Raw genomic sequence first — 17,233 nt, 5'->3', positions numbered from 1 at the left:
GATAACTCTAGTTTATGTCAGGTTGACATAAGACTATCAGCACAAATTCTCAGCAAATGTGGATCATTTTTAGCAAACCTCCCTTCCTTATAAAAGAAGCTGGATTAGCAATTTCGTTGAATTACTGCCTGATTGTACTATCACCTCTGACTCGTAATTCTTATACTCCTCTGATCCCCTGAGAAGTTAAAAGATAACTAGTTATTTACTTCCACATTCCCTTTACTAAAGGGCGCTTATATAAGACAATAGGTATAGCTTTGGCACAGAATTATTTAAAATAATTTTAATAAAATAACTGACCATCTAAACTCTGACATTCATCATGGTCTTGCAAAGGACAAATGCTACATAAATGTCTCGAGTCCTATCATTTAAAGCAGTGGTTCTCAATCTGTGGGTCTTGACCCCTTTGAGGGGATTGAATAACCCTTTCATGGATCACCTAAGACCATCGGAAAACACAGAGATTTACGACTCATAACAGTGGCAAAATTACAATTGTGAAGTAGCAATGAAAATAATTTTATGGTTGGGGGTCATCACGACATGAGGAAGTATATTAAAGGATTATAGCATTATGAAGGTTGAGAACTACTGCTTTAAAGTTACACATTTAAAAAAGCAAAACTGGGGGCTGGAGAGGTGGCCGTTAAGAGCACCTAAGTGTTCTTCCAGAGGTACTAGTTCAATTCCCAGCAACCACGTGGTGGTTCACAACCATCTGTAATAGGTACATCTGATGTACCTGAGAACAGAGCACTCGTATACATAAAATACATGAATAATTTTTTTTTAAAAGCTTAAAAAAGGAAAGCTGTTGTACACAGTCCCCATCATAACACATTTATTTATTTATTTATTTATTTATTTATTTATTTATTTATTTATTTAAATTTTTTATTTTAATTTTGCAATACAATTCAGTTCTACATATCAGCCACGGATTCCCTTGTTCTCCCCCCTCCCGCCCCCCCTCACCTTCCCCCCAGCCCACTCCCCATTCACACCTCCTCCAGGGCAAAGCCTCCCCCCGCTGACTGAGACCAACCTGGTAGACTCAGTCCAGGTAGGTCCAGTCCCCTCCTCCCAGGCCGAGCCAAGCGATCCTGCATAGGCCCCAGGTTTCAATCAGCCAACTCATGCAATGAGCACAGGACCCGGTCCCACTGCCTGGATGCCTCCCAAACAGATCAAGCCAATCAACTGTCTCACCCATTCAGAGGGCCTGATCCAGTTGGTGACCCCTCAGCCATTGGTTCATAGTTCATGTGTTTCCCATAACACATTTATTGGTTTATTTATGCACATACCTCTTGAGTTTCTAATGTATGTGGACATACTTGTTGTAAACTTTTTCAGTGCTATTCCTGCAAGTCTCTAAGTTAGGCTTTTACTTTGTATTATCATGAACATTGTTCCACTATCTAATCTTCATAATTATAATTTGTTATGATGCATAATTTCCTTAACAAAATATACCATAATTACATGACTAACTTTTGGGGGGAGGTGCTAATGGGAAACTTAAACTGCTTCTATTTTTAGCATTAACAAAGATTTACACTTAATAACAGTGGAGGCTGGGTGTGGTGGCACGCACCTTTAATCCCAGCTCTTGGGAGGCAGAGACAAGTGGATCTCTGTGAGGTCAAGGCCACCATCAGTGAGAACCTGTCTCAAAAAGCAATAATAATAAGGAGGAGGAGGAGGAGGAGGAGGAGGAGGAGAAGAAGAAGAAATAAAGATGGGGTGACAAGTCGCTTTGTGGGTAAAGGCTCTTGCCTCTAAGCCTGACAACCTGATTTTTATCCTGAGGACCCACATGGCAGAAAGAGAACCAGCTCCCAAAAGTTGTCTCCACATACATGCCATGACATGTATGCACCCTTCACATGTACACATAAACACAGAATAAAATTTAAAAATAAAATAAAAAGACCAGCTAAGGCAGCATGATGACTCTGCCTCCATTAAATGAATTAATTTAATTAAATAAAAATTTGTTGCCAGGCGGTGGTGGCGCACGCCTTTAATCCCAGCACTCGGGAGGCAGAGGCAGGTGGATCTTTGTGAGTTCGAGGCCAGCCTGGTCTACAGAGCGAGATCCAGGAAAAGGCGCAAAGCTACACAGAGAAACCCTGTCTCAAAAAAAAAAAAAAAAAAAAAAAAAAAAAAAAAAAAAAAAAAAAAAAATTTGTTAAAAGAAATAAAAGTAGAGGGCAGTGAGATGGCTCAGAAAGTGAAAGTACTGACTGCCAACTCTCATGACCTGAGTGTGATCCCTGGAGCCTATCTGGTAGGAGTCGAGAACTAACATGAGCCATCTTACCTCTGCACACGCAGAAATAAGTAAATACATAAATAGTTGTTTTTAAATAAATAGATTGTTTTAAAAGATGGAAAGACATTAATCCATGTCACCCACATCTATGTATACAGGCACATGAAATATTAATTTTGTGCTTTTAATTTCCAATTTTTAATTAACTATTTAATTTGAAAAGCAAAATGGGATAGGCTTTGTGGCGCACACCTTTAATCACAGCACTTGGGAGGCAGAAGCAGGCACATCTCTGGGAGCTCAAAGCCAACCTGGTCTACATAGTGAGTTTTAGAATAGCCAGAGCTATATAATGGAGAGACTCTGTCTCAAAAAAAAAAGAAAAGAAAAAGAAAAGTGAAATGTGAAATATAAAGTAGACAGACTAGAGTTTATAGGCAGTTCAGTGGTGGGATGCTTGCCTAATAAATCCAAGGCCCTGGCCCTGAATCTGACCTTCATCCACCAAAACAAAACAACAAAAAAAGAAAAAGTAGACACCTATAAACTATAAGCTCATGGTTTTTAGTTATATTCAGTTGATATAAAGTTACTCTACCAGATTGCTGTAAAGTGTTTCCAGGATTACTGTCATTACTGGTTACCGAGAGGGAACCAGTATGCTACCACATAGACTGGCACTAGAGATCACTCTGAAGTGCACTGCTCCAGCACACTGTATCTTCAATCTTCAGTTCCTATATCACTAATAAATGTTGGCCATTTTGTTTCTCTGCTATGAATCTCCATGTTTTGCCTCATCCAGCCTTTGTTACTGTTTCTTTATTTTGAGGCAATCTCTAACCCAAGCTTATTTTGAACCTACTATGTAGCTGAGGATGGATGACCTTGTACTTCTTGATCCTCCTGCTTCTACATCTGGAGTGCTGGAATGTACACAGGTGTACGTCACCATGTCTAGTTTACTCAGTGCTGAGACTGAACCCAGGGCTCCATGTAAGCACCCTACCAACTGAGCTACACCCTCATCCCAGTTTTAATTTTTTTATAGCTTTTAGATTTTTAAAATTATTTTATTTTCTGTGTATTACCTAAACTACATATGTGCCTGGTGCCCATGGAGGCCAGAGGAGGGTGTTGGATCCCCTGGAACTAGAGTTACAAACAGTGTGAGCTGTCATGTGGATGCTGGGAATCCAACCTAGCCCCTTTGGAAGAGCAGCCAGTGCTCTTAACTGCTGAACCATCTCTCCAGCCCCACCTCCCAGTTTATAGATTTTTAAAACTGAAGGTTAGGCCGGGCAGTGGTGGCGCACACCTTTAATCCCAGCACTCGGGAGGCAGAGGCAGGCGGATCTCTGAGTTCGAGGCCAGCCTGGTCTACAAAGCGAGTTCTAGGACAGACTCCAAAGCTACACAGAGAGAAACCCTGTCTCGAAAAACAAACAAACAAACAAAAAACCCCTGAAGATTAGAGTATATGTTCTTTGATATATTTCAAATCCATGCTGCCAAGATTCAGTCAGTCCCCACTATGTGAAAGGCTTTTCGTCTAAGCAGATGACCTTGGCCACTCATCCTGTAGCTCCTTCCCTAACTTCAGGGCTATGGGGCCTCTCCTTGCCCTTTTCCCCCCAGTATGTGGTTTTGGCTGTTTTTTCCTTTCTGACTCTCAGCAGAGAGCTATTGCACATTGGAGGCTTCAGCAAGAACATTCACTTCCCCTTGGTTCTGACTTCCTGTTAGAACAAGACAGTTTGTCAAGACAACCTTACATGTGATGAAGTCTGGCATGGAAAGACTAGGGAAGGTTGCTTGGCAGCTGAACTTGCCCCTGGAAGCGGGAAGCCTTTTTCCTGAAGGACAGGATATAGAGATTGTTTATGTGGTACTTTTTTTTCCCCTGTTGGGAGGTAGAAGAGATACAGACAAGCAAGTAAAAACTTTGACCCAAATTGTAGCTCCTATTTTTACTCTTGATAGCACTCTTCTTTTCTTTTTTTCATATTAAATTTTAAGCTTTCTCAGCGTGAAGCCCCACCCTGTTATTTGATGTCTCACCTGGGTGGCTTGACTGGGTTAGCACAAAATCAGGGTGAGTGCAGGAAGGCTGCTGACCCTGGTCTAAGGTCCTTGACCTCCAACTTGACTGCCTTTCCCATTAGAACGTGACTGTATTGTAAACCTTGGTGCTTTGAAGCCTCTGAGATCTGAGAGAGTGATTATAGTTGTGGAAGAAGGAGCAGATGGAGTTACCTTTCTGTGTGTGTGGGTATGTGCACATGTATGTACAAATGCAGATAGGCTCGAGGAGGACATCAGGTATCCTGCTGTCACACTCTACCTTATTTCCCTAAGTCAGTATCTCTCTGCTGAACCTGGAACTAGGCTAGTGGCCAGCAAGCTCCAGTGTCCCCCTTGTCTCCAGCACCCCATTCATTTCCCATATTGGGGTTACAGGAGCACACAGTCGCGTCTGGGGCTTTTCCGTAGGTGCTGGAACCGAAACTCAGGCCCTCATTCTTGCAAAGGGAGCGCTCTTACTCACTGAGCTCTTCAACGCCCCTGAGTAGCTTTGGTTGGTTTTTTTGTTTTTTAAACATAATTCTTTGAGAATTTCACATCATGTACCCCAATCCCACTCACCTCCCAGTTCCTCCATATCTTCCCCTAACCCCTGCAGCAGCATCCCCAAATGAATGCCCCCCCAAAAAAAATCAATTAAAAACAAACAACACCTACAAAACACCTTGCTCCTCTGTCTTTCTAACACCTCTTCATTCATCCTAGTGACATTGGGTGCTGTAGTGTGTCATGCAATATACCCTTTTGTCCAATTGGCCCCATCCACAAAATGTTTATTGCAATGAGTCATTGGTCTGCTTCAAAGGCCTCTGGCACACCATTATCACTGGACCCTCTCCTAAGCTCCTCAGATATCCTGCTGTTGCCCCAAGTCATGGGGATCCTGCCGCTGTTGTTCTGCAGGACCAGTCCCTTCATGTACTCCAGCTGGTCATAGATGGGGTAGATGTTAGGATGGACCAACCCAAGGTCCAGGATGTGAGTCTGGGTGGTAGCTGAACTGCTCTGTCCTGACCACTGGAACCGTACCCCTCAGGAGAGGGGCAGAACCAGCTCTCTTAAGCCCATCCCATTGGAGCCAGCTCTCCTGCTGTAGAGTACAGCAAGGGGCACGGCCAGCTATCCCAGGGCCAGTGAGGGATGGGGTCAGGTCAGCACAGCCCTTGGATTTCAACACACGTAGTTCCTATGACCCCCTGTAGCAACATGGGCCATAGACATCATCACAGACTCCAGCTGTAGCAGGAACACAGACACAGACATGGCCCTCAGCAGCAGCTCTGGCTTGAGTGCCACCATGGCTCCACCAGCAGTACAGGCCACCCAGATCAGTATGGCCTTAGTGGCAGCAAGGCCCTGGGACACCCATGGTTCCCTGAGTGGCTTTGTAAAGTACGTATTTAATCTGGCATAGTAGTACATATTTATAATCTCAGCACTCAGGCACCTGAGACAGGGAGATCACAAGTTCAAGGCCAGTTGGGCCACCAATAAGGCCTTGTCTAAAAAAAGGGAAAAAATTAAAATACATATTTAGTAGCCAGAATTTTGTAGGGTACAGAAATACCATCACTGTACCTTCACAGTAGATGACTTTGTTGCTGAAATAGTTTTCTGCTTTTCTTTCTATGCTTGCTAGATAATTTTTTAAGATTTATTTTTATTTTGTGTGTGAGTGTTTTACCTGTATATATGTATTGGACATGTGTGCTGGTCCCTGAGGGGGCCAGAGAGGGTGTTGGGACCCCAGGAACTGGAGTTAGATAGTTTTGAGCTGCCATGTAAGTACTGGGAGCTGAACCTGGGTCCTCTGTAAGAGTAGCAAGTGCTCTTTAACTGCGGAGCCACCTCTTCAGCCTCTTGATAAATAAATATATGAGAGGGTATTTCCAGCTCTTTCTTGTTTGGCAGATTATTACACAGATGGTGTTACTCTATCTGTTACTGTATCTGGGTCATTACCCATTGAATTGGGGCACAGAGTTCAGTACATCTATATCACTAAAGCTGTAGAAGTACATCAAGGAAATAGTGATTTGCCAAGACAGGTTGAGGATTGGGATTTGGTGAAAAGCCTGGCAGTCTATGTGTTAAAAGGTGCCTGAAAAAAAAAAAGGTGCCTGAAGAGTGTGAGAAGTCCTAAGGAAAGACAAAGATCCTTCACAGACTTGATTAAAGATCTAGCTCACACTTTTCCTCCTCTCTTACAGACCAGTTCCTCTCCCCACTCTGGAGTGTCCAAGCAGGTTCGAATCAAGCCTTCCCAGTCCGCAGGGGATATAAACACCATCTACCAAGCTCCTGAGCCCAGAAGCAGGCACCTTTCTGTCAGTGAGTATTTCACTCTTTTCTTCCCTGTCCTAATATATTTGATGTGCTCAAATTTAAAATATTCAACTATTAAACAATCATCAAATATTCATTGACTATCACTATGCAAATTAGTACACTATGCTTTTATTTGGGGAAGAGAGGACATGAAATGACTGGTCTCATACCCTGACCCTTGAGGACCTTAGAATATAATGATTTGATGGCATGATTAAATTTCTTTTAAACATCCCTGAGAAAGTGATCTCCTCAGACATCTGTTTGAAGACTTACAGAGGACCTGTCAAATTAGGAGTCAGGTCTACATTTCAGTTTTGTACGTAGACTTCTTTCTTATTCCTGAGAAATCCTGTGCTTCATAGAAGATGCTAGCCAGTGAAACTCCTGGGAAGTCAACTGAGTTATCTGAAAGCTCAGAGCATTAACATAGTATCTACAGTTGAGTAGCAGAGAAGCTATGTAGTTGCTACTAGGCCTCCCCAGGAAAGAATTCTAAATCAGGTTGTGCATTATATAACAATGTTTCTCCAGATGCTTCTCAGGGTCTGTCTTAGTTAGGGTTACTATTGCTGTGATGAAATACCATGACCAAAAGTTGAGGAGGAAAAGGTTTATTTTGTTTACTTCTTCATGTCACAGTTCATCAATCATTGAAGGCAGTCAGGGCAGGAATTCAAAAAGGCAGGAACCATTAAGACTTCATAGAGGAGTGCTGCTTTCTTATATTATTCAGGACCACCAGCCCAGGGGTAGCACCACCCATAATGGGCTGGGCCCTCCCATACCTCCCATATCACTGATTAAGTAAATGCCCTACAGGCTTACCTATAGCTCTGTCTTTTTTTTTTTTTAATTTATTTAATGTGCATTGGTGTTTTGCCCGAATGTATATCTGTGTAAGGGTGTCAGAAACCCTGGAATAGGAGTTACAGCCAATTGTGAACCGCCATGTGGGTGCTGGGAATTGAACCTGGGTCCTCTGGAAGAGCAGCCAGTGCTCTTAACCACTGAGCCATCTCTCCAGCCCCTTACAGCCCTGTCTTTTTTTTTTTTTTTTTTTAATATTTATTATGTATATAGTGTTCTGCCTGCATGTGTCCTTGCAGGCCAGAAGAGGGCACCAGATCTCATTACAGGTGGTTGTGAGCCACATGTGGTTGCTGGGAATTGAACTCAGGACCTCTGGAAGAGCAGTCAGTGCTCTTAACCTCTGAGCCATCTCTCCAGCCCCAGCCCTGTCTTAATGGAAGCATTTTTTCCAGTTGAGGTTTCCTCAGATGACTCTAGCTTGTGTCAAGTTAACATAAAACTACCCAGCACAGGGTTTGAAGAGAAAGCCCCATTTCTTGAATTGTGGGATTTTTATCAAGATAGAAATCTGGGGGCTGGAGAGATGGCTCATTGGTTTAGAGGAGGGACTACTCTTTCAGAGGACCAGAGTTCAGTTCCTGGCACCCATGTCAAATGGCTCAAAACTGCCTGTCACTCCATCTCCAGGAGATCCAGTTCTCTTTTTAGACCTTAGTAGTCATCTGCACTCACATGCTCATACCCATATATATCTGTATGTATGTATGTATACATATACATATGTATGTGTGCATGTATATACACACATACATGTGTATATGTATATTATATATAATTAAAAATAAAATTTTTTTTTAAAAGCTAAAAGTAACCTGACTTTATCAAACATTTGTATGAGCCTACTACCCTAATGATCTGAGACACCTGCTGCCACTAGGAAGCCAAGTTTTCCCTTTCCACATGAGCAGAATTCGGTCAAACTTAGCTGCTCTCTAAAGATCCTGAGCTGAGTCTGGGGAAGTAGGAACCTTGTTCCTGCTGCTGAACCTCTCTGTGGGTGATGTTCTTCCTGAGAGAATAGCAAGAAAAAGTGAGTTACTGAGTCACTGACATTGCCCCACTGAGTAATTTCTGGAACTCAAGCACTCATATTAAATGTTTTTAAGCTGATTTTTTTTTTTTTTTTTTTTGGTTTTTCGAGACAGGGTTTCTCTGTGTAGTTTTGGTGCCTGTCCTGGAACTCACTCTGTAGCCCAGGCTGGCCTCGAACTCACAGAGATTCGCCTGCCTCTGCCTCCCGAGTGCTGGGATTAAAGGCGTGCACCACCGCCGCCACCCGGCTCTAAGCCGAATGTTTGAATGAAAGTGAATTTGAGATTTTTTTTTTTTTTTTTTTTTTGGTTTTTCGAGACAGGGTTTCTCTGTGTAGCTTTGTGCCTTTCCTGGAACTCACTTGGTAGCCCAGGCTGGCCTCGAATTCACAGAGATCCGCCTGCCTCTGCCTCCCAAGTGCTGGGATTAAAGGCGTGCGCCACCACCGCCTGGCGAATTTGAGATTTTTTTTTGTTTGTTTTGTTTTGTTTTTTCGAGACAGGGTTTCTCTGTGTAGCTTTGCGCCTTTCCTGGAACTCACTTGGTAGCCCAGGCTGGCCTCGAACTCACAGAGATCCGCCTGGCTCTGCCTCCCGAGTGCTGGGATTAAAGGCGTGCGCCACCACCGCCCGGCGAGATTTTTATATAATGGACATAAGCTAGTTGAAGAGAAAGAGACCCAGCAAAAATCGTGTGTAGAATGTCCTAAAAATCTAATTCCTGAAACCTAAGAAATTTTCCCCATGGCTTTTTCTTAATTTGTTATGTGTAAGTTCCTGCATGTATGTGCATCATGTGCTGCCTAGTGTCCTCAGAGGCCAGAAGCACTAGATCTCCTGGAAATACTACAGACAGTTAGTTGTAAGAGCAGCAAGTCCTCTTAACCACTGAGCCATCTCTCCAGCTCTTCAACTTGGTTTCTTTTTTTTTTTTTTTCTTTTTTTTTTCCAGAGCTGAGGACTGAACCCAGGGCCTTGCGCTTGCTAGGCAAGCACTCTACCACTGAGCTAAATCCCCAACCTCTCAACTTGATTTCTTTACCAGAGACTTTTTTTTTTTTTTTAAGACAGGGTCTCACTCTAGCCTGGGCTTCTTTAAACCCAGTATGTGGCTCTGCTTGCCCTGGAACTTACAATCCTCTTGCCTTTGCCCCTCAGTGCTGGGGTTACAGGCATGAGCCACCATATCCAACATTTTCAAAATTTTAGTGAAGCTCAAAAATCCAATTTGTTAATTAAAGACTTTTAGGGGAGTTAATATTAAGACATTAGTTATTGGATGTATTTAGAAACTATAGAGAATAGACATTTTTTTCAAGAAAATATGTACCTTTTATAAACATAGCCCTTGTATTAGGATTAAAAGAAAGCTCCCAATGTGGGTATGATAGTGTGCCTATGAACTCAGCACTCAGGAGGCAGAAGCAAAAGGAATGCCCAAAGTGTAAAGCCAGCTTGCTCTGTCTGTGTAGTGAGTTACAGACCAGCCAAAGCCACATAGTCTCAAAACAAATAGCTGGGTATGGTGATGCACACCTTTAACCCCAGCACTCAGGAGCAGGAACAGGCAGAACCCTGTGAGTTTGAGGCTAGCCTCATCTACATAGAATTCCAGGCCAGGCAGGGCTACATGTGAGACCCTGCCTCAAAATAAGTAAACAAAAGCCATATACACCAACAAGAAATAAGAAAACCTCCATAATTCCACAGCAAGAATAACTTTTAATTATAATTTAGTAAAATTAGAAACCATAGAAGACATGCAGACGACTTGGAACCCTGTCTGAAAAAGGAAAACAAAGCAAAAACCAATTTGAGAATGATGGTACCATCCGTAATAACAGCACAGGGATGACTGAGGTGGGAAGATCAAAAGTTCAAGGTCATCCTCAGCTATATTAGATGTTTGAAGCCAGCCCAGACCTTTGAGACCCTGTCAAAACAATCCAGAATATAGTCATAAGGAAACAATACCATTTCAAATCTCATGTGTGTTTTGATACAAAACGTTTGGTTTGTTTGTGGTGTATGGACTTTTGTGTGTATGTGTTTTGTTTTTTGTTTGTTAGTTTGGTTGTTGTTATTTTTTGGTTTTTATTTTTGTTTTTGTTTTTTAGCAGTGCTGTGGTTTGAATGTGGCCCAAACCTTGTGCCATCTAGGCAAATGTTCTGCACACAGAGCCAGCCGTACATAACCTCCAGCCACAAAATAGGTCATTACTGTATAACATTTTCTCAGTAATACACTATGAAGAGAATTAAGAAATATGTGGATTTGAGTGGTAATTTAGTTCAGATTACTTTTCTTTTTCTTTTTTGTTTTGTTTTGTTTTTTGAGACAGGGTTTCTCTGTGTAGCCCTGACTGTCCTAGAACTCCCTCTGTAGGCCAGAGATCCCCCCTGCTTCTGCCTCCTCCACCCTGGGATTAAAGGCGTGCACCACCGTGCCTGGCTTAAATTTCAGTTTTTAAATTATAACAATATGTAGTGGTATTTGCTCCGCCCATGACCTTGGGCTATAGGGCCTAGAGGAGGCAGTGCAAGTACCACCACATTTCCCCTTTTTGTCTAAATAAGAAGATTCTAATCTTAATGCAAACTGTATACAATAAGAATGATTATCAAGTATTGTCCAGGAAAAACAAAGGGTAATAATGTAAATAAAAATGGAACTACAACCAAGAAGAATAACATCAAACAAGAAAGGCATGCTGAGTGTCCAGAAATATCCAGAACATGGGTAAATGGCAAATTACCAAGATTACTCCAATAGCTGTCCTGTCTTGAAGATTCTAACTCCAGTACTAATATGTTCTAGCTAAGATATGATTGTAACTGTAACTATCTAGTCTTCAATTCCATCAAAGACCTGAGAAGGAACATAATAATACCTGAGAAAACAGAAAATATAAGCAAGCAGTTTCCAAAATTCTTGCAAGAATAGACAGAGACAGCTGGCAGCCTAGACAGTCACCTAAAGTTTCTCAGCACCGTTGGGGCATCCAATTTGGCTACAGGCCTAGAATATCTGACTGGTTTCAGAAGCAGGAATTTTGAAAGACCATCTTACCCTGTCTTGGTAAAGTTCAGTAGTCACTTTTCCTTATGTCCTGCTCATCCTGAGTTGGTAGAACATGGGACTCTTAATCCCAGGGTCATGGATTCGTGCCCCACGTTGGGCGTCATTTATTATGATCAATCCACGGGAGTCTATTAAATGGGTACAGAATTTATTAAGATATAAGTTGAAGAAATACACTCACGAATACAGAATAGAGTAGACAGCTGAAGTTGTCCTCTGATCTGACCAGGAGTGAATCTAACTCGCAGGCAGGAGCAGGGAGAAGGGGCATGTGACCATTCTCCAACTCCTTATAAGAGGTCATGTACACCACCTCCTTTGGGCCGTCATGGGTGGAGCAAATACCACTACAACAGTACTTAAGTAGAAATATAATACAGCTTTCAATGTATTTATAAAGACATTTCATAAAAAAAAAATAAAAGCAACACTTAAACACAAACCAAGTTATCAGAGAAGAAACTGGATGTTGGAGTGTATACTTTTAAACCTAGCATATTTTAGGGGCTAGGTATCAGGAATTCAATGCCAGCCTGTGCTACATAAGACCTTTCCCTCAAAAAAAAAAATTTGCTGGAGAAAGTAGTAAGGCAGGCAGACATGGAAAATGTTCAAGAAAGAAAGTGCAAGATAAAAAAAAAATGAAGGCTGAAAAATAACTATAAAGATGATGGATATTTGAAAAAATATATAGCAATAACAAAGTTATGATTTAATAAATTTTAGACTGTGGATGAATAAATCCTCACAGAATTAACAGAATTCCAAATCTGAATAGGAGTAAACAGACCTCTGAGGATTGGAGATTTTTGTGTTGTCAGGACTGAATGGTGCTTACACTGCCCAAAGTGATCCACCTTCAGGCATGGTGGCATGTGCCAGCCACTCACCATTGTTGAAACAGGAAAATTGTGAGTTTGAAGCCAACTTGGGCAGAGTTGGCAACATAGGAATACCTATTTCTCCTGTTCTTTCATATAGAACAACAAAGTTAATGAATGGTGGGTGGGTTTCAGATGTATCTGTCCATTATAATGGGAGAAAGTAGAGAAGCAGAGGGAAAAACTCTCCCAAAGTCCTTATAGAAATAGAAGAGGAAGGATGGGCAGCCTCATTCTTTGTAATTGATGAAGATTGACATAGAGCAGGAATTGGGTTTTCTGCCCCTAAGCACAAACTTGTAATTCCTGGGTGGAGGCAAGGGCTAACTGCTGGGCCATTGAGGTCTTTTTCCGTGTTGTAGGAAACCATATGTGGAAATCATTTCCTTGACTAGACATGTTAAATGATAGGATTTTTGTATAGTTTCTGTTTATCTGGAAAATGGACACCCATATCTCAACATACCTAGGTCCTGGCTTCTTTTATTCGGTGAGCACTGTGTTGGCCTGGAATGAATGGAACAATGGAGTCTATGGAAAGTCAAGGGTCGTAGGAACACAGATTCTGCTTAGAAGAGAAACAGCAATGGGAAAGTCAGAACTGATGCACAAAGGAAGATTAAGACTAGCATTCTAGGCATGGGAAAGAGCACTTGTTGGCATCATCACAAAAGAACATGGGGACTGGAGAGATGGCTTAGCAGTTAAGAGCACTGGCTGCTATTCCAGAGGTCCTGAGTTCAATTCCCAGCAACCACATGGCATCTCACAACCATCTATAATGAGGTCTGATGCTCTTCTGGCATTCAGGCATACACACAGATAGAACACTCATACATAAATTACATAAATAAAAAACAAAAAACAAAAGAACGTGGTGGGCTCCAAAAAAAATACTGTATGTGTTTGAGATACTATAGATAAGGTGTGAAAGAAGTGGAACCAGGAAAGGGGGAACTTGGGTTTTAAAAAAATAAAATCAAGGGCTGGAAGATGGCTCAGTGGTAAGAGCACTGGCTGTTCTTCCAGAGGACCGAAGTTCAATTCCCAGCCCCCACATGGCAACATACACCTGTCTATTACTCCATTTCCAGGGGATATGACACTCTCATACAGACATACATGCAGGCAAAATACTAATGGACATAAAATAAAGTAAAAAATAAAAAGCCAGGCAGTGGTGTCACATGCCTTTAATCTCAGCACTTGGGAGACAAAAGCGGGTGGATCTCTGTGAGTTCAAGGCCAGCTTGGTCTACAGAGCGAGTTCCAGAGCTACACAGAGAAACTCTGTCTTGAAAAAAAAAAGTCTCATACAGCCCAAGTTGCTCTTACACTTGTGAGAACTAGCCTTGAGCAATTGATCCTCCTGTCTGTACCTCCCAAGTACTGGGATTATAAGCATACACTACCATATCCAGCTCCTTCCATGCCTGACCTAATGGGAATTAATGTCTACTAAAGTAACATAGAAAGTGCATTCTGTGGAGGAGGTAGACTCTCAAGATTCTGGAGGCTTCCATAGGCAAGGTTGAAAGGATGAGCTTTGGGGAGAATGTTGTCTTTCAGGTTTAGGTAGGCCAATATATTTAGAAGAGGCATGGAGAAGACCAAGAAGGTATCCCAAGGCCACTTTTTAAGAACCCTTGACTATACCTAGAATTTTTTTTTTTTTTGGAGGAGGGGAGGTAGTTGGTAGGAGGTCACAGAAAATACTTGCGCCTTGTACTTATCTCCATTAAAATGCTAATAATCATATTATGTTTCCCACCAAACTCTTACCTTTGTTCATTCATTACCAAAAAAAAATCCATTATGGGCCAGAAACTTGGATACTAAAAAAGACACAGGCTTTTTGCTGTGGACCTTGTAGACCATGAAAAAAATGTTTGTCATAATGTGATCAGTATGTAGTTACAAACTGTGGCTGGAAGATTGTATGGTATTGCATGAATGTGTACATGAGGAGTAGGACCTAATCTTGGGATCAGGAAACCTTAGGCTACCACCTAAAGTGCATATGGAAGCTATGCAAAGATTTGAGGGCAAGGGCTTTGGACAGGAGATGTTATGTTTGTTGAGACCTACGGGCTAGAGAGAAGGTGGACTGTTGGAGAAAGAGAAGAACTGATGTCTGTCTGGAATGCTAAGAACCAGGAGCAAGGAGAGCAGGCTTCAGCTAGAGAGGAGGAAGAGCCCTGTGGACAGTAATGAGTAATGACGATTTGTTTTAATCTTTGTTGAAAGCAGTGAAAAGTCATTAGGTTTTTTTTTTTTTTTTTTTTTTTTTTTGGTTTTTAGAGACAGGGTTTCTCTGTGTAGCTTTGCGCCTTTCCTGGAACTCGCTTGGTAGCCCAGGCTGGCCTCGAACTCACAGAGATCCGCCTGGCTCTGCCTCCCGAGTGCTGGGATTAAAGGCGTGCGCCACCACCGCCCGGCGTCATTAGGTTTTTAAGTAATGATGAAAGGTAGGATGATGTATTCAGATTTGCATTGTCAAAGACTGTTCTGGCTCTGTGTGAAGGACAGACTGGAAAGGCAAGATTGGATCCAGGGAATCCTCTATTCCAGTGTGGTGGTCTAGGGGAAAGAAGACAGATGCTTGGATTAGTCTGGGAGCCCTGGTAGAGAAAGGGAACAGGTGGCTCTGAGACATCTAGAGGTAACACTGATAGAACATGGCATTTCAGTGATTTTCACCATGGGGAGCCAGGGCCGTTCTTAAGATTCTTTTATGGCTTCTGTGAGGGCAAGACTATTTTTATAATCATCCTAATCATCCTATCACAAGCATACAGTGGTTTTCCAGGGCTTATGCATGTGAGATAGTGGTGTGTGTGTGTGTGTGTGTGTGTGTGTGTGAGAGAGAGAGAGAGAGAGAGAGAGAGAGAGAGAGAGAGAGAGAGAGAGAGAGAGAGAGAGAGAGAGAACAGACAGACAGACACACAGTCTCATGTATCCCGGACTAGCCTCAAACTCATTATGTAGCTAAGGATGATCTTAAACTTTCGATCCTTCTACCTTCGCCTCCCTAGTGCTGGGATTACAGGCATGCACCACCATGCCTGGTTTATTTGGAGCTGGGACTAGAACCCAGGGCTTTATGCATGTTAGGCAATTACTCTGCCAACTGAACTTCATCTCCATTGTTATATCTGGAAAACCTGAGCTTGGCTGCAGAGATGGTTCTGCAGTTAAGAGCTCTGGCTGCTCTTTAGAGAACCTTGGTTCAATTCCCAGCACCCACATGGTGGCTCACAACTACATATAACTCTAGTCCCAGGGGGATCTGCCCTTTTCTGGTCTCTATGGGCACTAAATGCACAGATATACATTCAAGCAAACACTCATATACATTTTAAAAAAAAAAAAAGAGCCTCAAAAACAAAAGAATTTTTAGAACCAGGAGTAGGGGGACCTAGAGAGATGGGTCAGTGGTTAAGAGAACTTATTGCCCTAGCAGAGGGCCTGCATTATGACTCACAACCATCCATAAACTCTAGTTCAAGAGGATCTGACCCCCGCTTCTGGTATCCACAGACACCAGGCATGCACGTGATACATGCATACAGACATCAATGCAGAAAACACTCATACATATAAAATAAAATTTTAAAAAGAAAATATATGAGCTTTAATTTCTAATATTGTTACTATTAATTTGATGTTCAGGAAACAATATACCCAGTGTGGTTCTATGACTACTAAATACTTTGAATTGAAGGACATTGGAAGGGTCTCAGGATCAGTGTGTTTCAGACTTTCTTTTGTCCTGTGTCCTGCTCCACTCTGTCCCAATGCAGGCCATAGAATAAAATTCTCTTTTCTTCTATGGGTCCTACTTTGTTTGAGAGTAGGTCTGAAGACCCTCATCCTAGAATGGGTGCTACCCTCTGTCTATGAGGGAAGACCCCATATAGTGAGGCCAAGAAGAATCGCCCCTCAAATCTGTTACATTAGGTATTCTTTTTTGCCTAATCACATTTATCACATTGAAGTATAAAAATGGAGTTGTCCCTGGATCTTTCTGTCTTTATGCTGAAGGCTCTTGTGTCATGTAAAGCAGTAAATGAAACTCGATTTTCTCTAGTTAGCCTGTTTTTGTTGTTGTTTTGAGTGTATGCTGTACCCCTTTGAGGGATAGGCAAAGATGGCATATTGTTTCTTTCCTGCAGTTTAATCTCCGTACATAAAACTCTTAAATGTCCTCAGTTTTAAAATGCTAAAGGAGTTCTAATACCAAAAGGCTAAAGTTGCTATGGCTTGGATTGAATTTTCAGGTGGTGAGGGTAAGAGCTAAATTATTGGATTGTAGAGCTAAGAAAATATCTTTCATTAAGGCAGTTACTAGAAGAGAATCTGGTTTTGTGTTCTGGAAAGAGACAGACCTAATGTTTTGCTATGTTGAATTTTAAATGTGTTGAGATGGTGGAACAGACATACCAAATGGGCAGTTAGATACATGGGTCTTGAAGCTGGAGATAGAGCTCAGTTGGTAAGTGTATGCCTCATAACCGTGAAGCACTGCAAAAATACACGAGTCTGTAGCTCAGAGAGGAGACAGTCAGAGCTAGAAGGAACATAAAGAGTGGGGGTGTTGAAGCCATGGGTCCAGAAGAGAGTGTGAATGCAGACACTGTAGACAGCTTTAGGAGTCCGACCCTTAATA

The 17,233-nt window shown here is 42.0% G+C and overlaps 1 protein-coding gene across 2 annotated transcripts in view; it reads left to right on the top strand.

Annotated features, from left to right (window-relative positions):
• The window catches only part of Map3k3 (mitogen-activated protein kinase kinase kinase 3), an 82,912-nt gene that overhangs the window by 41,495 nt on the left and 24,184 nt on the right, over nucleotides 1-17,233 (top strand). For both annotated transcript variants that reach the window (XM_052759152.1, XM_052759151.1), the window contains exon 6: nucleotides 6,580-6,700. In XM_052759152.1, coding sequence (XP_052615112.1) covers nucleotides 6,580-6,700 — 121 coding nt within the window. The remainder of the gene's footprint in view (nucleotides 1-6,579; nucleotides 6,701-17,233) is intronic.

The sequence above is a fragment of the Peromyscus californicus genome, unplaced genomic scaffold (assembly GCF_007827085.1).
Source record: "Peromyscus californicus insignis strain IS unplaced genomic scaffold, ASM782708v3 Scaffold_3__1_contigs__length_106647218, whole genome shotgun sequence".
NCBI lineage: Eukaryota > Metazoa > Chordata > Mammalia > Rodentia > Cricetidae > Peromyscus > Peromyscus californicus.
This window is presented reverse-complemented; position numbering and strand designations above follow the sequence as displayed.